The sequence below is a fragment of the Aulonocara stuartgranti genome (assembly GCF_965226115.1).
Source record: "Aulonocara stuartgranti genome assembly, chromosome: 10".
NCBI classification, from domain to species: Eukaryota; Metazoa; Chordata; class Actinopteri; order Cichliformes; family Cichlidae; genus Aulonocara; species Aulonocara stuartgranti.
The window spans coordinates 1,201,900-1,222,521 of record NC_138946.1 but is presented as its reverse complement, the minus strand read 5'-3'; the positions used below and the strand labels follow the sequence as shown (position 1 = coordinate 1,222,521).

Genomic DNA, 20,622 nt, shown 5'->3' with positions numbered 1-20,622 from the left:
CAGAGGGTCACCACCCAAAACATCACTGCTAACCCTGGAGGCCATCGCCAGCTCCTCCTGTCTGTGAACCATCACAGGTGACCCCGCCTTTCTCTTGTCTGCCCTTGACTCTGCGTCTCTCTCCTGTTTGCAGTTTATTCCTGATGTCTTTAGTATTTATATTCTGTTTTTACTCCTGCACAGTGGCGTGGAGCTCTCATTAGTTTGTTGTACATGTACAATGACAATAAAGGGCTGTTCTATTCTATTCTATTGTATTCTATCAGAGTGTGTCAGTGGACAATAAAGAAGAAGAGCAGCCATAAACCAACAGTTCAGTGTTTCGGTTTAATTAAGGAGCAGAACATGAATCTATCAGAGAAACAGAGACAGATGTTTAAAGCAGCGTGTCACAGTGACGGAGGAAAAACTCTGTAAACAGAAAAATAGAAGAATATGTAAGAAACATTTAAGAAAAGGTTTTAAAAGCTGACGTAACAGGACAACGACTCCCAGCTATAACATTTGTAATATATAACATTTAACAAACTTTGATTTTATTTTCAGTTGTAAGAAGGTTTTATTTGTTTTGCTGGAGCTCAGACTTCTTCTTCTGGTGGAGCACTAACCGCACAGCAGCCGCATGATTGTTCAGATAACCGCATTAAAAACGCTCCAGCAGCTTGCAAACAGAAGATGGACGCAGGCACTGACACAGACTTTAAACCCAGGTGTTTAAAAGCAACGATAGAAGAAGAACTCTCTGGGCGGAGCTCAGTGTCGTATCAGCGGCGTGGCCACGATCAGCTCTTTGCTGCCAAAGTCCCAGAAAGCCGTAAAGTGGAAGGCGATGTTGGAGGAGACCATCAGGTACTCGATGAAGGCGAACAAGGTGTAGACTGGAGAGACAGAGCAGACAGGTCAGTGTATCCGAGTTACAGCAGCGATGAAGAATCAGTTTTCACACCGTCTCCGTGAGGCTTCCAGACGAAGGTCGCTCCGGTCTGCAGCGCTGATCAAAGTGTAAGTCGTGGCACTTCCTGGTGACGTCTAAACTGTGCTCAGGCTGAGACTGCTGTCAATGAGAAGTTTGGGCCAGGCTGCACAACGCATCCGCGAGCAAACCAACCACTGAACCAACCAAACACCTGCTCGTCTGCAGCAGAGACCAGAGTCCGTCTCCATGGATACCAGCTGAAAGACTTGATGTCCAGATTGTTCTGGGTCTGATTCACGACCTCCCTCTGGTAGGAGATGTTCAAAACACCTCCTCCAGGAGGCACCATGTGACCTCTCTAATGCTGGCCATGCACTGAGCGAGTTTTGGCCCATTTTGAGACGATTTTTCAGTCGTTTTGGGGATCGGCCGAGTTTCACCTTCATCGTGTAGTATACCTGGGGTAACGAGAAGCGATTAACACCCCACGACCACCCGACCATCAGTCGTATGGGTGTAAGAAAATCAAACCTGTTTGAAATCCTGTCGGACGCACAGTGTGACTCAGGTCGCATCAGAGCATCAAACAACAACAACAACAAACTTTATTTATACAGCACATTTAAAAACCAGTGGTGCACCAAAGTGCTTAACATGCAAAGAGTAAGATCAGTAACAGGGAGCAGGGCTCTAGAGTGCGACCAATTTGTTCGCATTTGTCACCAAATCTTTCAGTGGTGCGACTAAAAAAAAATATTTGGTTGCACCTGTGCGACCAACTGTTCGGGTAGCAAAAAAAAAAAAAATAAAAATCTGCAAGCTTCCCTGTGGTCAGCAACAGACACACATTTTGCCCCTATCATGGACTAAACCAATCAGAGATAGTCAGGGGCGGGACCTCTCTGGTCCGGTTGAAAGTGCAGGTGGAAGTGGGAGGTGAGTAGCTTGAATAAAGCGATATCAATTCATTAAATCCTGAATCGACTTTTAAATATAACTGTGTTTTGCCAGAAACACCAGATTCTCAGATTAAAGCTCACAAAACCATTTCAACAACAACCAAACAGCAGATGAGAGCAGGTACACGGACTCCACACAAAGACGTAAACACAGAGCCGACGCATCAGAATCAGCTTTGTCTTTCTCGGCTTTCTCACCCGACGGCCCGCAGACGGACACGCTGTCGGAGCTCAGCGATCCTGATGCGTCCGGTCCGCGCTGTGTTTACGTCTTTTTGCGCTGATTCTGAGCTGCAGGTTTTGTCTCTCCAGCCAAAATCCACCGAGCCAGCAGCAAAAGAAGCAGCAAAAGAAGCAGCAAAAGAAGCAGCAAACTGCGCTTCACATTTGATCAATGTCGTCATGAATTTTGCTGTTTTGCTTCCACGACTATTAAAATAACACTCCATGCACAGCTAGCTCTCTCTCTCTCTCTCTGTACTTCAAGAACAGTTTCCGTCTCCAATCTCTGTTTTCTGTATTATTCATTGGCTTATTACCCACCAGTCTACCGTTGCTTACAGCGCTGTGGCTGCTGTCTTTTTCTTTCTTCACTTAAATGACCTCGGACAAGAAAGCCTGTTTTTTCTGTTGTTCAATACTGAAGAAATTTAAACTTTATATGCAGAACGTTGTAGAATATTTTTAAGGTTATCTGCTATAAAAAGCCAGACCAGGAAAATCTCCTTCATGCTTTTCTGTTTTATTCTCAGTTACTTTCACACAAAGGCATCTGCTGTGATGTTCACAATTCTGATGAAGTCAGTGCTGATAAATGATCAGAATTATAATATTTCTGACTGTCTGAGGCTAAGTTGAATCGAATCGGGACTTTGAAAACCAGAATCGAATGGATGATAGAAATCAGTGATGATACGCAGCCCTATGAGCAGCCTAGGCCCGACAGAAGTGGATGTAGCTGTAATAGGAAAAGAACTATTGCTAACTTTTCTGTTAAGGCCTGATCCTTCTGAAATTCATAGCCAGCTCTGACACGGTGTCATCAGTCTTTGAATGCTGAAAAAGCACAGTGTATCCAGAAAAACACATTATATTATATCAATTATTATAAAATTTGTGTGCGCCTAACTTTTTAAAGTTAGGCGTACCGGTACGCCCATGGCAAAACGTTAGTCTAGAGCCCTGATGAGGATGAAGCTGTGGCAAAGTACCAACATGGTAGCAGGTTAAATGGCATTAAAAACACAGAAGCCAACGAAATGCATATAAAAGCATAAAAGAACAATATGTGTAAAGGATAAAAAATTAAAATGATTAAAAGCAGTTAAGAATGGACCAAAGATAGAAATAAGAGTTAAACTAACTAACAAACAAGCATTAACTGGTAGAAAAGGCGAGGCTGGTTTTTAACCGCGGTTTGAAGGATTGAATGGAATCAGACTCGCGGACAGCGATGGGGGTGGGGCAAACGCTCGGTCACCTCTAGTCTTCAGCCGGGACCTCGGCAGCACCGAGAGTGGCTGGGAAGATGATCTTAGTGCTCTAGCAGGGGTGTAAGTAGCTCAGTGAGGCAGCTTGGTGCTGTATTGTTAATGATTCAGAAGGTGAGCAGCAGGATTTTGAATTGAATGCGATACTTAACGGGAAGCCAATGCAGGTCAGCAAGGACAGGGCTGATAGAGACACGCCGCCCACCACCCGTGAGGAGACGAGCAGCCGCGTTCTGAACAATTTGCAGTCTATGGAGGAGAGTAGAGGTAAGACCGAAGTAAAGGCAGCTGCAATAATCCAACCTAGATGTCACAAAGCCGTGGATCAGCTTTCCAGGTCCCTGTGCAAGACATAATGTCTGGCCTTGCTAATAAGACGCAATTAACAGAAGCAAGATTTGACAACAGAAGACACTTGTTTGTTGAATTTAAACGAGCTATCCAGAAACATCCCCAGGTCACCAACAGCGTCGGTGAGGAAACTATCAACGCGCCTTGCGACGTGAAGGCACGAAGGGTGAAGTTCAGAAGTTAACATCAAAGACAACAGGAAAGTGATCAGAAATCCCAACATTGCTTATATCCTTGATGCTAATGTCCAAGCCATATGAAAACCAGATCGAGGGTGTGGCCCCTGGCGTGGGCTGGTTGGTTAATGCAGGGAAATCTTTGGCTAACGGATCATCGTTACAGCAGATATTAAGGTTAAAATCACCAACAATAAGCACACAGTCATATTTAAACATAACTGAACCAAGAAGGTCAGCAAATTCGTGAATAAAAGTGTTATTATATTTAGGTGGCCGGTAAACCACAACAAACAGAGAAGTTCACGTCATCTCCAGACGTTGAGCCTCATAGCTGAGGTAGGAAGGAGAGGGTAGCTGTCGGACTTTGTATTTACATTTAGAGACCAAAGCCTCGGGGAGCTAAAAAAGACACAATCTGGGGGGAGAAGCTCCGAAAAGGGAGGCGACTCACCAGGGCGAATCCAGGTCTCCGTCAAAAAAAGAGCACCAAGGCTCGTGGCAGAAAAAAGGTCTTGTTTACCAGCGACCTGACGTTGAAAAGAGCCATCCGTGTCCAGGGCGCAGCATCAGCAGCAGCGCGTCGCAGGGCTCTGAGGTCGCTGTGGTTGACACCACGTCTGTACGAGGCGATCCAGGTCCGAGCAGGGAGGCATGCCGCTGGAGGCGCTGGGTAAGCTTGCTGTGAGACGGAGCAAAGCCACTGGTGGCCAAGCAGGGAAAGAGCGTGGCAAGTCCCCAGAGGCCTATGGGTAAACCGTAGCCCGTGCTTCAAGGTAAGCCTTCATACGCACACGGAAGCCACTCCTTTAACACGTCTCCTGTATCGTTTCTTATACAGGATGAAAGGGGGTAGGCAGGGAGGGCCAGCGGGGCAGTCTGGCTGTAGATCGAAGCGATGTGAATAGGAGAAACGGAGGTCCAGGGGTGTTTGCTGGTCATATGTTAATAATGCACAGCCACCCAATGAGCGTAATATGAAGAAATAAAGAGTAGTCAAAGGAGCTTGCAAAGAAAAGCGTCTGGACTTCTTTAAGTTACTTGAAGACGTTTCACCTCTCATCCGAGAAGCTTCTTCAGTTCTAAGGTCAAATGGTGGAGAGTCCCAGATATAAACCTAGTGGGAGTTTCCCCCCACAGAGGGACAAAAGGACCCCTGATGATCCTCTAATCACCTGAGCCAAGGTGTGAAACTGGGTGTGGGTCACAATCAGCCAGAGTTTCGGGTGAGTTCATTGTGAAACCTGGCCCCACCTTATCATGTGAATTCCTGAGGTGAGCGACCATCTTTGAACAGAGGCAGGGTTTATGACACCAACTGTCTGCCATCTATAATCCAGTTTTGAGATCCCTCCCCAGACGCCTTAACACCCACTCACATCCTGGGCCATCTGACCTCAGGAATTCGCATGATAAGGTGGGGCCAGGTTTCACAATGAACACACCCGAAACTCTGGCTGATTGTGACCCACACCCAGTTTCACACCTTGGCTCAGGCGATTAGAGGATCATCAGGGGGTCCTTTTGTCCCTCTGTGGGGGGAAACTCCCACTAGGTTTATATCTGGGACTCTCCACCATTTGACCTTAGAACTGAAGAAGCTTCTCGGATGAGAGGTGAAACGTCTTCAAGCAACTTAAAGAAGTCCAGACGCTTTTCTTTGCAAGCTCCTTTGACTACGATGACCTGGATGACTGAGAACCTTCACAGACAAAATAAAGAGTAGTATGCCGAAATCCAAGATAGAGAGGGTAGAGAGCAAAGGGGCAGCGAGGGCGAGAGTCCAACACACACCAGGAATACGGAGCAAGCACTCGCTGCTGTTGTACCAGGAGCACGTATCAACTGTCCTGATACCCCATCATCCTGCTGATGCACCACCCACAGCACCCACAGCCTCTTGTAATCCTAACAAACCCCAAACTAACGCAGAGCAGCCCGGTCTGACACAGGCTGAGGACTGTGCTCCCTCTGGTCTCAAAGACTGGAACCGTCCTGCAGACAGAAGTCCCTCTGAACCCGGTTATAAACGTGACCGAGTCAGACTTACCTCCAGGTTCACAGCGGTCGTTGTGGCGTTTGTAGAGTAAGCAGGAAGCCAAACAACAGGCGGCGTTTAAAACAAAGAGACGCAGCTTCCGACGATAGGATACGTCCTCCTGAGAAGGACACAGCGTGGGATTAACAGCTCTGCAGATCGTTTATAATTAAATAATAAAAGGAGAGCGATGAACTTAAAGTGACGTTTGTAACGTTACTCCAACGTTCACAGATTTAATCGTCGTGTGACGGATGCACAGCTGCGTTATCTCTGTTCCTGGTGACACACAGGACCCGACGGCGGTCGAGTTACCTCTGCGCTCTCGAAGCTTCTCTTCATCACGTACCACAGCCGGCATGTAATGAGCATGTGCACCAGCGAGCTCCCTGTGAACACTCTGAACCCATTGTCATGGTAACCTGCGGAGACAGACAGTCATCAACGTTTCAGATTAGAGACGTCTGACGCTCACGGTCAGCCGACCGCCGCGTACTCACGGTGGTTTTCTTTGGACGACACGTATGTGAGCAGCAGCAGGCCGGTGTTCTCGGCGAGGCTGCAGAGGAGCGCCAGCCCGCTCAGCAGCCGCTCCCGACCGCTAAAGCGCCCACGGTAGAAGCTGAAGTACGCGAAGGACATCAGGTACCGCGGCGCCGAGTGTAGCCCGATGCAGACACGCCAAATGTAGCGCTCCGGCACGTGGGCGACGGAGGAGCTGATGGACGGGAGGTAGTTGGATACCTGGAAGAAGAAACTCTGAAAGTCACTCCGCCCTCTGTAGCAGGAGAACACCTCTCCTGCTACAGCACGCCGTTAAAAACAGGAAGTGCTGAACATTTAACACGCGTTTAAAGCCCAGATTTCCTCGACAGGCCCCGCCCTTCCCTGAGCCTGGTTCTGTCTGAGGTTTCTTCCTGTTAAAAGGGAGTTTTTCCTTCCCACTGTCGCCAAAGTGCTGCTCATAGGGGGTCATACAGAATAGAATAGAATAGAATAGAATAGAATAGAATGCCTTCATTATCACTATACGGATGAGATTATGATTGCTGGGTTTCCTCGGTCTTCTTTGTCTTATTGTACGTCCTGATGATTTAAAGCGCTGAGGCGACTGTTGCTGTGATTGGGCGCCGTGCAAACTGACTTAACTGAAGGTCAAACATAAACGCTGCCGGTTAAAGAGACGACTAAAACCAGGGTCACGACCCTCGCCAGGTGGAAGTGACATCATTTTGTCTGTATCATGAAGAATTACAGACATTTAGAATGTTTTACTGCTTCTAATTTCAAAATAAAAGACACTTTGAGTGATCTTCTTTAACGTCTGTGCAGATAAACGCGTTTCCTGCTGGCGTCTGCATGCTTGCACATTTACCTTACAGTGTGCGTGCGTTGTGTCCTCGTAGTGGAAGATGAGGGAGACGATGATGCAGGCGATGAAGCCGGTCGCCGGCAGCAGAACCGTCACCACGGCGAAGATCTTGAAGGGCAGCCGGATGAGGAGCCGGCCCTGGTCCGGGTCGCCGTACGGCCCCTGGAGCATCCTGGAGACAGGAGAGCTTCAAGCCTCAGACAGGTGAGACTAACACCACCTGCAAAGGATGGAAACGAGCTCGTCTTTAGGATTCGGTTCTACTGCTCCTGAGTTTGTGGTTGTAATCCAAACATGTTTTAGTCTGTGACATTTTTAAAGCTGTGACACGCATTGATTACTTCCAACGAGGGATTTTTGCACTGCGGTGCTACAACATCAGTTAACTTCAAAAGATATTTCAGTGGTTTGGTGCCCTGTTTGTGTCCACAGGCAAATATCAGCCTGTGTTACTGAGGCGGGTATTAAAAATGAGAAGAATTTAAATGGAGTTTGGTGCAGTGTGTATACAGAACTGCAGAGAAGGTCACTGGCCTCACGAGCCGTCAGGAAGCCAGCATCAGTCTCTGCCACTGGTTCAGGTACCGTAAAATGTGACGTTTTTTAAACGGAGTCTGGTCTGCAGAGAAACATCCGAGTCCACGGAGCCAGCATTGATCAGTGTTACCGAGTGTGGATTTTAAAACGTGACGTTTTTTAAACGGAGTCTGGTGTGCTGCATGAACGCTGATCCAAGCAGGCAGAGGACTTCAGTTTTAAACTTTGACAGAGTTCTGGGGCTGTCTTACCTGAACAGGTGCGGTCCTCTGACGTGGCTGACAGCAGCTGGGACCGGAAACGAGCTTTAAACCGGACAAAGAGTTTTCCAGCCTCACCTAAAGCTCCTCGCACCGTTTTAACGTCACACACACTTCATACGTGCTATTTAACTTAGTTTAATGATTAATCTAACCGGAAGTGGCAGGGCTCCTTTGCTGACAACATTAATAACTTCCGTTGATTACATCTTTCAAAATAAAAGTCTTTAACCTAAAGCGTGTAAAAACAGTGGCAGGTCTTTAAATCTTTATTAAACAAAGCAGTGAGATGACATCACTGCGTCACTGCGACAGCACGTGATGGGAACAGCTGGTCGCTCACTGCTACAGGTGTCTAGTATGTGACGTCATTTGACCACGATGCATTCACATTTTTATTACGCGTTTTGTAAATTCACGTGTGTGTGTGTGTGTGTGTGTGTGTGTGTGGTGCCTGCCTCTGCAGCAGGGGGCGCCTCACACGGGGTGAATAGTCACGTGACGCCATCAGCTGTTTTCTGCCTGTTTACAGGTCAGAGTTCATATCGCAGCCGGCCACGCCCACAGGCGCAGCTGACACGGCACCGTGGAGTCTTCAGGTGACAGCCGGACCGAGCTGTCACACTCCAGCTGTGACAGCTGCAGGAAGTTTACTGCGCATGTGCGGTGTGTCCGGGAGCCGCTGGGAGGATTTTAAACCGAGCCGGACACGCAGGGATGACTCCGTGGATCCGCTGAGACTCTGAAAGAACAGCAGGAAAACTCATCCCCCGTGACTCATGCCGGCTGTGGAACCAACACGCCACCTGCCGGAGGACTGAAGGGGCAGGCCTGCCCTGCTGCTGTGCTTCATGGAGGTAACTCATTCAGAAAATGTGTTTATGATAGAAACACGACAGATTCACTGCAAAGTAACTGACTGACAAAGAACAAACACTGAACACAACAACACAAAGAGTAACTGAGAATGTTGGATTATGTGTCCACAGGTGTTTGTACTTTGTGTCTCAATAAAATGACGGTAAAAGGCCCCGCCCACATCCTATCTATGTCTTACCATGCAATGACTCTGTGAATGGACTGGAGAGGGGTTGTGGTAGAGTCCTCCGTCAGGAATGCGATGTATGTGTCGACTTTTTATTCTCCCTTAAAAGTATTATGCCATAAATGCTGCACAGGGCAGCTCTGCTAACAGGTTATGGGCCCAGCCAGCAGTAAAGAGGAGGTCCTGTAACTGCCAAAGGAAGGGCAGCGTTTCCTGAAACCGCAAGATACCGGCAGGTGTTAAAAGTTTGGCACGATTGAGTGAGTAAGCGTTTTTGTGCATCATGAGCAGACACACGGCAGAGTCGGGTAGTCGATATTCCCGTTTGCAGTTTGATGGAGATGAAAGGAAATATGAGATATGGGAAACGAAGTTCCTTGGTCATCTCAGACTACAAGGTTTGAAAGATGTCATCTTAAAGGCTGAGGGTGATGAAGAAGCCGATGGTGAAGATGATGACAAAAATGCAGAAGCATATGCAGAGTTGATACAATTTCTGGATGACAAAAGTTTATCGTTAGTTATGAGAGATGCAGTTGATGACGGACGGAAAGCTCTAAGAATCTTGAGAGGTCATTATGCAGGAGTGGGCAAGCCAAGGATCATAAGTCTGTACACCGAACTTACTTCTCTCACAAATGAAAAGAATGAAAGTGTGACGGACTATATTATCCGAGCAGAAGCAATTATCACAGCGTTAAAAAATGCGGGTGAGTCATTAACTGATGGACTTCTGATCGCAATGATAATGAGAGGTCTACCAGAGAGGTTTAAACCCCTGATTGTGCACGTTACACAGAGCGAAGCAAAAATCACATTCTCAGAGTTTAAAGTAAAACTCAGAAGTTATGAAGAAACCGAGAGAATGCGTGCGGCTGTAACTGATGACAACGTAATGAGGACAAAAGTGCAATTAGACCAGGATTCTACTTCATGGCGAGCAGATGACCGAAGATCAAAGAATAATGAGATTGTGTGTTTTAAATGTGGACTAAAGGGACACACTGCAAGAACGTGCCGATCCAGAGTATGGTGCAGTTTTTGCCGGAGTAGTACACACAAAGATGCGACCTGTAGAAGGAAGCTAAGACGGGATGAAGCGAGAGGGGTTGTGGAGAAGGACTACGCGTTCAGGACGGGCTCCGAACCCCAGAGGGTCCCGGACGGCGGCCAAGAGATGCTGAATAACCAGCTACTGGTGGATACGGGAGCGACGTCACATATCTTTACGAAGATCGAGAGTTTTAAGACTTTTGATGACACATTTCGACCCGAGGCTCATTGTGTAGAGTTGGCTGACGGAAGGCGGAGCAGAGGAGCTGCAAAGCGGCGAGGAGATGCTGAGATAAGTATGATCGACAGTAAAGGACGCAGCCACAAGGTAACATTGAAACAAGCACTCTACATTCCATCGTTCCCACAGGACATTTTGTCAGTAAAAGCAGCTACTAGTAACGGAGCCACTGTGGTTTTCAAACACGGGGACAGTTTTCTTAAACATGTTGATGGAACAAAATTCCCTATATATGAACACGAGAGACTGTTCTTTATAAACACTGTGCAAGAGTTTGAAGAGAAATGTAATGGATGTTTTGATATGCAAACGTGGCATGAAATCCTAGGACACTGTAATTATGAGGATGTTCAAAATTTGCAAAATGTCGTCGATGGAATGGAAATTAAGGGTAAAATCAACAAAAACATGCAATGTGAAGCCTGTATACAAGGGAAGTTTACTCAAACTAGGAACCGAGAACCAGATGAAAAGGCCAGGGCAGCATTAGAGTTGGTACATACGGATTTGGCTGGTCCGATTACGCCAAACTCTAAAGAAGGGTTTAAGTATGTTTTGTCGTTTGTTGATGATTATTCAGGTGCAACATTTGTATATAATCTGAAACACAAAAGTGATACCACTCAAGCAACTGAAAGATTTATTGCAGAGGTGGCGTCATATGGGAAAATCAAGTGCATTCGTTCTGATAATGGAACTGAATTTACAAGCAGACAGTTCAGAGATTTATTAAGTAGACACGGCATTAGGCAGGAAACTTCGGCGCCATATTCGCCTCATCAAAACGGAACAGCAGAGAGGAACTGGCGTACACTTTTTGACATGGCGAGATGCATGTTAGTTGAGAGCGAATTGCAAAAGTCTTTATGGCCATATGCAGTACAAACCGCGGGAGTGATTCGGAACCGATGTTTTAACAAACGCACAGGTCAGACAGCGTATAAGATGTTAACTGGAAAAAGACCTGATCTTTCTAGAATGAAGAAATTCGGATCATTGTGCTATGCTTATAAACAAAATAGGGGAAAGCTGGATCCAAGATGCGACAAAGGTGTTTTCTTGGGATATGACAAAAATAGTCCAGCATATTTGATCTATTTCCCAAAAACTGGGAAAGTTGAAAAGCACAGATTGATAAAAATACTAAATCCCGCGACAATGGATCAACAAACACAGAGTGATCAGATGTATGAAGATGAGGTTTATGAATCCAGAAAAGATGGTGAACCCAAACAGACGAAGGATGAGGATATTCCAGATGGTAGTGAAAGCAGTCAAACTGAGTCCGAGGTTAAAACTGATGATAAAGTAGATGCTGGAGCTACACGTTATCCATCCAGAATCAGAAAGAGACCTGATTATTTGAGTGATTATATCACGGATGTGAAAGAGTGTGAAAATGAACAGATGCAAACCAGTGTTGATTATTGCTACAGATTGTTGTGTGAAATACCCACATCATTTAGCGAAGCTATTGTGTCAAGTGAGTCAAAAGAATGGGAAAAAGCGATGAATGAAGAAATCCAATCCCTTAAGGAGAATGACACATTTACTTTAACCACTTTACCAGAGGGTAAGAAAGCAGTGGGGGGTAAATGGGTTTATGCCGTTAAAAAGAACTCAGACGGATCAGACAGATATAAAGCTCGATTTGTGGCTAAAGGTTTTAGTCAAACAAAAGGAGTTGATTATGAGGAGACTTTTTCACCGACTGCTAACTTATCGAGTGTGAGAGTTTTGATGCAGAAAGTGGTTCAGGATGATATGTTGGTTCACCAGATGGATGTAAAAACCGCCTATCTACACGCACCAATAAATGAAGAAATATATATACAACAACCAGAAGGTTTTGAGATAGAATCAAGTGGAAAACTAGATCTACAAGCATACAGTGATGCAGACTGGGCATCCGATGTTTCTGATAGACGCAGTATGACAGGTTATTGTGTAAGCCTAAATGAAAATGGTCCTTTGATATCATGGAAAACCAAAAAGCAGACAACTACAGCACTATCAACTTGTGAAGCCGAATACATGGCATTAGCAGCAACAGTTCAGGAATGTATGTATTTGACTTATTTGATTCAAGATCTTGATGAGTTTGAGTATGAAATACCTATGATATTGGAGGACAATCAGGGAACAATCGCTTTGTCAAAAAATCCAGTGAACAGACAAAGATGTAAACACATTGATGTGAAATATCATTTTATAAGGTCAGCTGTACATGAAAGAAAAGTGCTCATTGATTACTGTCCAACTGAGTCAATGGTAGCAGATATGATGACGAAACCAGTTTCAAAGTTTAAGTTAGACAAATTCTCTGGATTCGTGTTTGGAATGTAAGATGTTTTTTTGGAGGATTGTTTTTCCCCCCAACCTGTGTACAAGTGGGGGTGTTGGATTATGTGTCCACAGGTGTTTGTACTTTGTGTCTCAATAAAATGACGGTAAAAGGCCCCGCCCACATCCTATCTATGTCTTACCATGCAATGACTCTGTGAATGGACTGGAGAGGGGTTGTGGTAGAGTCCTCCGTCAGGAATGCGATGTATGTGTCGACTTTTTATTCTCCCTTAAAAGTATTATGCCATAAATGCTGCACAGGGCAGCTCTGCTAACAGAGAATAAACAAAGACACAAAAGTGTGTGAAAGGACAAAAAAGAGCAAACGTGGACACAAAACACCAGCAACACACAGTCCACGCAGACTCGGCATGATGGAAAAGAGCAAACAACGATGATAAAAGCAAAAAGAGACAGAGTCACTGCAGGGACACGGAGACGGAAAAAGGCTCAAAGGCACCAACAAGGGGATAAACAACGAGACAGGAAGTGAGACATCGTGCGTACAAACACACAGAAGCACCTGTTAGCAGCGAGAGTAGGACACACTGCAACCAGGCAGGAAATGACTTTGCAGTACTCCAAACCACCGCAGAGGTGCGACCGTCAGTCCAGCTGCTGATTTCTGACTCAGTCGAGCTTCTCAGACTCGTCTAATCCTCAGTTTGACGCTGATGATGACTTTTTGTGCTTCGCAGCGTTCGTTGGAGCAGAGAGACAGACGTGGGCGTCTGCAGGAACAGCTCCACCACAGAGACTCGGATGGACCTGTGATCATGCGGACACAGAGAAACAGGAGAGGACGTTTAGAGCACTTCCTGTACTGTAAGCACTCCAGGCTGAATCATCTGAAACAGGAAGTTCAAAGGTATGGGTTGGAGAACCAGTACATCTTCAGTGAAGACATCCCTCCGTACCCCCGACCCGAGTTCCACGTGAGCCGTGTCAAACACGACACGGAGCGACGGGGCTTATGTTGCATCAGGGTGGACGACGGCTTCGGGGATCCTCACAGGCAGGTCCTGGTGTGGTGGAGTCTGGCTGTGGGACCCGAGGAGATCCAGGAGGCCGAGACGAGGCTGCTAGAGGAGACCCACCCAAACCGGACGGAGGAGCAGGCCGCGAGGCAGCGGAGCTTCCTGTGGAGGTTCGCCTCCTCTCCGGCCTTCAGCGAGAAGTCCAGGCTGGGCTCGTACCGCTTCACCTTCCCCCTGCAGGAGGTGCTGACGGCCTACAGCGAGCAGGTACTCCTCTGTCAGCACACGGGCCCAACAGTTCAGTGAGAGAGTGAAGCAGAAAGACTGAGTGTGATTAACAGGAAACACTAAACAGACTCAGCATGAACACGAGTTCAGATTAACGGAACCACAGGAAGACACAACACTTCCATCATCACGTCATGGATGTCAGGTCATTTTGGGCTGTGAAGGATTTCTTTGATCCGCTTTTTCACAGGGTGGCGACTGTGCAGCAGACGTCTTTAATGACATTAACAAACAAATCATCTCTGATCCACACAGGATGAGGAGTACACATACACTCAGCTGAGTCTTTAATGAGTGCTGCTGAAATGTGAGGGTGCTGGGTGCTTTTATTTTGAAGTCCACTAACCACTCTGTCTTTTGAGGTCAACTTCCTGAAGGCTAGATTGCTGGAGTGCACATGATGAGGGAATTCCCTAATTATCCACCGTCAGTGGGATAAACCATTAGATGAGAGCTGAGGGGGGAGCAATCTGAGTCTGTAGTTTGAATTGATTTAGTTAGTTTGTATCTTATTTAACTGCGTTGTAGTCAGATGTGGCGTGTGTTAACCGCTGCAGCTCACTGTACATGTTGATTTGTAGGTGGACTTTCTGCTGGTGTGGTCTGCATCTATTCAAGGAGGTTTCGATCCACCAGGGGATTTTCTGTTGACATGTGCTGTGGCTGTGATGTTAATGTTAAGATGTGCCGCTGGTGAGATCGTTGACCCTTGAAAGAAATGTGTTCAGAGCTCAGGTAAACTACCTTTGGTCCATCATCCCCTTCATGTCCGCCGGTGCACCGTCCTGTCTCAGGGGTTATTAACAACCAAGTCGATGGTGAGACGACACAGACTGAGCCGTTTGGCCACAGCGGTGAAAGCTGAAGGTGAAGCTCTCAAACCTCAGCACTCGTCTGACCCCGTGTGGGTCGGAGAAAATCTAAAATAAATTCAAACATGTGCACCCTGCTCTCATCTGCTGTACGATCGTCCACCCCGTGAAAAGAAGTCCAGAAGGAGCTGTGCCCATGATGAGTGGAAACTGTAAAACCACAGCTGTGCACAAATCCACCACACCAGGTTAGTGACTGCAGGCGTGTAACAGCTGGAGTCTTCTGCTTCTATCATCTCCAGTTTTGCCCTGGAGCTCCGCCCATCATGAGGGTGTTCAAGACCTCGCTGTACAAACAGGAAGTGCAGTACTCTGTGCTGGTCCACAGCCCGGCCAATCAGCTGCTCTTCTCAAGGTTTCCTTTGCTCCCTGATGATGACCCGGACGCCGTCTGCGCTTATAGAGACGGACGCTTCATCTGGAGACCGGAGGCCATGTGTAAGACACACAGGTAAGAATCACACAGGTAAGAATCACAGAGGTAAGAATCACAGAGGTTAGAATCACACGGGTTGACACAGAGCATGTGCAGAGTGTGTACTGCTCTCATTGATGCCGTCTGCCTGCTTCTTCATCCTGATGTGATAGATGGAGATATGGAAGCTTCATCCCAAAAATGTGCTCGTGTAGGTCTTTGCTTTCTGCAGCAGCTGTGGGTGCAGCGTGGTGTCAGCGTGGATCCGGTCCTGTGGACATTTAGCTGCAGGTTCTGAAGGTTTCAGGGTTCTGGGTCCTTCTCACCAGCATTTTGTTTCCTTGGGATGTTTCTTTGGCTTCATTAGTGCTCAGCAGTTATGTTCCCTGTTTAGCTCCTTGATTATTTAGTATTTCCCCCTTGTGTCTGCCCTGTGTGCATCTGTGTGCATCTGTGTGCATCTATGTGTGTCTGTGTGTGTCTGTGTGTGTCAGTGTGCATCTATGTGTGTCTGTGTGTGTCTGTGTGTGTCAGTGAGTGTGTTGGCTCCTCTCACAGCCGCTTCCTGACAGTTTGGCGTGTTTCCACTTTCCCAGCCTCTCAGTCGTGTGCGTTGTTCCCACAGTTACGAGCTGACCCACAGACCTGATGGAAACCACGTGGATGCTCAGCAGCTGATTCGACGAGTGTTTTATGTTTGGGACAATGTCGCCGTCGCCCTGCACGTGGAGAACAGACGGGTAGCTCCTCCTCATCACTCTTTACACCTGAAGCATGTTGAGTTAGAAAAGGAACATTTTTGTCTTCGTTTTTTTAAATATATATTTCATATTATGAGAAGATTTCGTAGCCTGTCAGTCTGCATCCACAGGTTGTATGAAAGCTTCGTCCTGGCAGCAGGGTGAGGTGAGCGATCCTCTGCAGCATGCAGGCAGATGGTCATGAGTCCGAGCTGCGGGAGCGGCGTCGCTGCTGCAGAATATGGACCCAAATTCTTTGTTTCTCTTCATATTTTCATTTTTCCTCCATGGATAGATGATCCAATAGTCTTTGCTGGAGACAGGTGAAAAAACAACACTTTAGACCAACAGTCTGTGAAGACCGTGTCACCGTCCACCTGTCAAAGAGGCCACGCCCCTAATAAGCCTTAATGCAATTTAAACAGGTGAATTCTAAAGATGTGTTTCAGGCTGTAAACATGTTTGTTTCTGCTGTGGTTCTAACATCTATGGCCGGACCCGGACCTATACTTAACAAAATATTAAAATGCTTTTGACGAGGCGATTGAATTTTAAGCGGTAATGTTACCTTGCATTAATAGACCAGGGAACAGACAAACCAATTGTGTGCGAGTTAAGCCACCCATGTGACGCTACTCAGCCAATCAAATCTGTGCATTCAAGGAGATCGCAGACACCGACAGACAGAGGAAAGAGACGGTGAGAGGCGAATAACAAGCGAGACGATTAACAATACAGGCAGTCACAAGAGGTACAACAACGATGGCGCTTTCAAAAGCGAGAAAAGTAAAGACCGAAAATAGAACTTTCAAGACTGCACCGACGCAGACGTGCTCATTCTTCCAGCAAACGCCACCGTGAGACAAAGCACGAAGAGCCGGAAAGTCAGGAAGCACCAAACTTTTCTCTCTTTTTTAATGATGGGAAACATGGATATTGTGGCCTTTTTGGTTGCTATCACTTCACACCTGAATGGACTGAATTTGAAGCTGCAAAGACGATCCAATCTGTGAACCGATGACAGCTGTCCGCTGCTTTCAGAGGAAACCTGAAGTGTTCCTGCAAGGAGACTATGCACACTTCCCAACAGTGAAGGAACAGGTTCGGGGAGATGTGTCCTCTGTTGTTGACTTTGTTGATAAGCTGGTTGAAAACTTCAGCAAACGTTTCGATAGCTTCAGCTTTGGACAGCAGCTCACCATGTAAAGAACCCATTTCTCTCACTGATGTCACAGGGTTCTCAAAGGAAGTCACACAGCATTTCAAGTGGGCAAATGGGCAAACCCCTAATCTATTGAGACTCACTGCTGCCTCTGCTGGGCGTCAGAGGAACTGCAGCTGTTGGCGCTTCATGCTTGAGAAGCTGGTTTATGTTTGACTGCAGGACCTCGAACATGATTATTTGTTGTGATCATGTAGGTTCACACGTGTTCTCTCAGCCTTAACGTTTCCGACTGTCCCTGAACGTAACACTCCTGCAGGTGTACCGTCAGAGTTCAGATGTTTGCAGGTTTCCTTTAAAAACATCCTGTTGATCCTTCAGGTGCTGACGTTTGACGCTGACCGCCTGAGACAGAACCTCAGGTTCTGTTGGCCGGAGGAAGTAACAGCCAGAAACGATGAGGAGGATTTCGATGATTTCGAAGACGCTACAAACTTGGTTAAATGCCTGTGGCCGGGCTGGCGCCTCCCCCTGGAGGAGGAGCGCTCGCTCCTGCAGCGTTACACAGGTATCACATGTGCACACTGGAGACTGTGACCCCTCCCAGTGTGAGGTACACCGATCTTTGCGTTTCTGTAGAAAGCAAGTCCAAGTTGTGCTGTCCTCGGTACTTTGCACTCTTCCTTTAAAGCATGAGGGAGGGGCTGTGTGACATCACGAAGAATATCAATGACGACTTTAAAGCGTCTGTCGTTTCATCTCAGACCCACAGAAACAGGAAACACGGAGCTTAAAATGATCCAGAAGTATCCTTTAAATCTCGTTTTAACAGCAGACTTTCTCCATCTCAGTGTCCAACATCAGACTGGTTCTTGTTGGGAGGCCTGGAGTGGGGAAGAGCTCCACTGGGAACGCCATCCTAGGAAGGCTTGCCTTCAGTCCAGGCGATCCATCCTCAGGTAAGGCTAACCCGTCTGTGGACTGATTTAGCCACAGCCTCTTTAGCTCCCCTACACGGCTAACATTAGCTTAGTGTAGGAGGTCAAACGCCTCAAACTGGGAGCATGTTCAGAGTAAACTGGTGGAATCTTCTCCTCAGGGACGTCATCGTGCTGCTGGCAGAGCGAGTGGGTGTTCGGCCACCAGGTGACCGTAGCTGAGACTCCCGGTCTCTCGGAAACATCAGACGATGCCGTGAAGAGGGACATCTCCACATGTGTCAACATGCTGAGGCCCCACGCTGTCCTGCTGGTCACCAGGGTGGGGTCCTCCACCGTGGAGGATCTAGCCACCATGAGGCAGGTGGAGGAGTTCTTTGGGATGGACGTGTTGAGGTACACCAGGATCCTCTACACCTATGCTAACTCGGCGGCTCCAGACATCGAGAGACAGCGCCGGGCGGCAGGACCTGAGCTGCTTTTCAAAGTGGGCTACAGGTACCACGTCCTCAACAACAATCCGGACCACTGGGACGGTCAGCAGGTCTACGATCTGGTGCAGGCCGTGGCGAGGATGGTCATGGCTAAAGGAGGGGAGGTCTACTCCATCAGGAGCACCGTCTGAGTGCTGGGTGATGTTGTAATGTTGTTTACACTGTTTACCCTCAGGTGATGGAGTGTGGCGTACGATAAATGCACCAGAACACCCAGCACAGCGACACCTGCTGGCCTTAGTGAGGAGGTCACCTCCCAGTTTAGCTTCCATGATGCATCATGGGAAGTCCCCCCCCCATACTGACGTCAGCAGGTTTGAAAATGCAGTTTGTTTGTAGCCGACTGCGAATGTTTAAATTGTGAATATTTATTTTGTGCAACGATCCAAAAGCCTTTTTAAAAAATCCCAACAGTGCCGATCTCACGAAGATCATTCAAGACACACATGTGTCTGTGAGGGTTTGAAAATGACAGGAAGCCAATACAGGAGAAATCTGCTCTCTCTTTCTAGTCCCTGTCAGGACTCTTGCTGCAGCATTTTGGATCAGCTGAAGGCTTTTCAGTGAGTTTTTAGGACTTCCTGATACTAATGAATTACAGTCGTCCAGCCTGGAAGTAATAAATGCATGAACTAGTTTTTCAGCGTCACTCTGAGACAGGATATTTCTAACTTTAGAGATGTTGGTCACATGAGAGGAATGTGTGAGTGACCGAACAAATGAACCTTCTGAAGTTTGGAAAACTGTGTCCACGAGGACTCCAGCATCACTGCGTCTCCACCTGCTGGTGAGGACCCGCCGCTGCCTTCGTGCAGACCAACTGCTGCACAGCGTTACTAACAGGAGGATCATTTCCATGGTGGACACAATCAGAGTGCTGCATCTGCCAATCAGCAGTGATTTTCTCTGTGTAGCCCCTCCCACAGACACACCTATGGGCCCAGTTCTCACCAATGCAGCACCGACAGCCTGTCAGTGGTGACCATTTAAGCCAATCACCTGCCAGCACCTGTGTAAAGATGAAACTGAGGAAGTGAAAATGAAAAAGCACATCATCTCTGATGTCTCCTGTAACTGATTCAATAACGATGCTAATGATGTTTCTGCGGTCAGGTTTTATTCTGATTTTATTCTGATTATTAATGAGCAGTATTGAAATGAACTGTTTTAACCTTTAAAGCTTCTTTTCCTTTGATGTCTCCTGTTTCACTGTTATCAGGAGTGTTTTGTCTTTGTGGATGTGCCAAATAAAATATTTTTCATATCGTTTTAAGACAGTAAACTTTAATTACGTTAAATTAGAGCTTAACAATCCTTTTCACCTCCTGCTGTGAGACCTGGTTACCCCATAACAGAATATGTTGAAATAATTTCTCACAGTCAGCTTTTGCAGTCAGACTATAAATACATAAGAAGACGTAGTTTTAGAGCAAGCGAGGGATATCAGTGGAAAATAAAACCTGACGGGCCTCAGCTCTCCGGAGTGGAGGGAAATGAAGCTACTTCAGCAGCGAATAGAGGCTAACAGCGGCTAATAGCAGCGAATAGAGGCTAATAGCAGCGAATAGAGGCTAATAGCAGCTAATAGAGGCTAATAGCAGCTAATAGAGGCTAACGGCAGCTAACAGCAGTCCATATTGACAGAAAGTTCAGCATATTTTCAACAGCTTGCCTCAGTATCACTGTCATCAGACAGAAGTGAGTTTCACTCACTCACTGATTCCTCCAAACTAAATACAGGTGGACACCAGCTGACACCAGTGATCTGACAGCTTACACTACAGATGAATGTTATTTTGCTGACTTCAGGGGTGAAAATGTTAAATCCTGCAAAATACTTGACACATATCTGTTTCTTATTTCTGATTTACTGCTAAATGTTGATATTATTCAAATATGTTAAAATGTAATGTGAATTAAATGTTTTTATATAGAAACAGTAGTAGAGGCCA

The 20,622-nt window shown here is 46.7% G+C and overlaps 2 protein-coding genes across 4 annotated transcripts; one reads left to right on the top strand and one right to left on the bottom strand.

The window, feature by feature from the left end:
* Nucleotides 1–308: 308 nt before the first annotated feature.
* LOC309715269 (post-GPI attachment to proteins factor 2-like) lies at nt 309–8,276 on the bottom strand. 2 transcript variants are annotated; one of them, XM_082548258.1, is made up of 6 exons: nt 8,091–8,276; nt 7,306–7,522; nt 6,431–6,674; nt 6,246–6,352; nt 5,943–6,051; nt 309–878 (listed from the first exon to the last, which is right to left on the bottom strand). In XM_082548258.1, the coding sequence occupies exons 2-6, from the start codon at nt 7,471–7,473 to the stop codon at nt 754–756; spliced, it is 753 nt and encodes a 250-aa protein (XP_082404384.1). In that variant the 5' UTR covers nt 7,474–7,522; nt 8,091–8,276; the 3' UTR covers nt 309–753. The 2 variants fall into 2 exon arrangements, with proteins under 2 accessions (XP_082404384.1, XP_082404385.1); XM_082548259.1 differs by having other exon boundaries at nt 7,306–7,474.
* Nucleotides 8,277–8,549: 273 nt separating this feature from the next.
* On the top strand, nt 8,550–18,801 carry LOC309715214 (uncharacterized protein; the record flags this gene model as incomplete). Of its 2 annotated transcripts, XM_082548141.1 has the most annotated exons (7): nt 8,550–8,956; nt 13,483–14,028; nt 15,164–15,372; nt 15,962–16,076; nt 17,620–17,806; nt 18,090–18,197; nt 18,338–18,801. In XM_082548141.1, exons 1-7 carry the CDS (start codon nt 8,951–8,953, stop codon nt 18,799–18,801), a joined length of 1,635 nt encoding a protein of 544 aa, XP_082404267.1. In that variant the 5' UTR covers nt 8,550–8,950. The 2 variants fall into 2 exon arrangements, with proteins under 2 accessions (XP_082404267.1, XP_082404266.1); XM_082548140.1 differs by lacking the exon at nt 8,550–8,956 and having other exon boundaries at nt 11,302–14,028.
* Between the last annotated feature and the right edge of the window lie 1,821 nt (nt 18,802–20,622).

Bases quoted from the DNA above. Each gene is read 5' to 3' on its own strand.
- LOC309715269 (XM_082548258.1), bottom strand. From the start codon at position 7,473: ATGCTCCAGGGGCCGTACGGCGACCCGGACCAGGGCCGGCTCCTCATC. The intron at 6,675-7,305 runs GTAAATGTGCAA...TTCTTCTTCCAG, and splicing joins CAACGCACGCACACTGTAAG to GTATCCAACTACCTCCCGTC. The intron at 6,052-6,245 runs GTAACTCGACCG...TGTCCTTCTCAG, and splicing joins GAAGCTTCGAGAGCGCAGAG to GAGGACGTATCCTATCGTCG.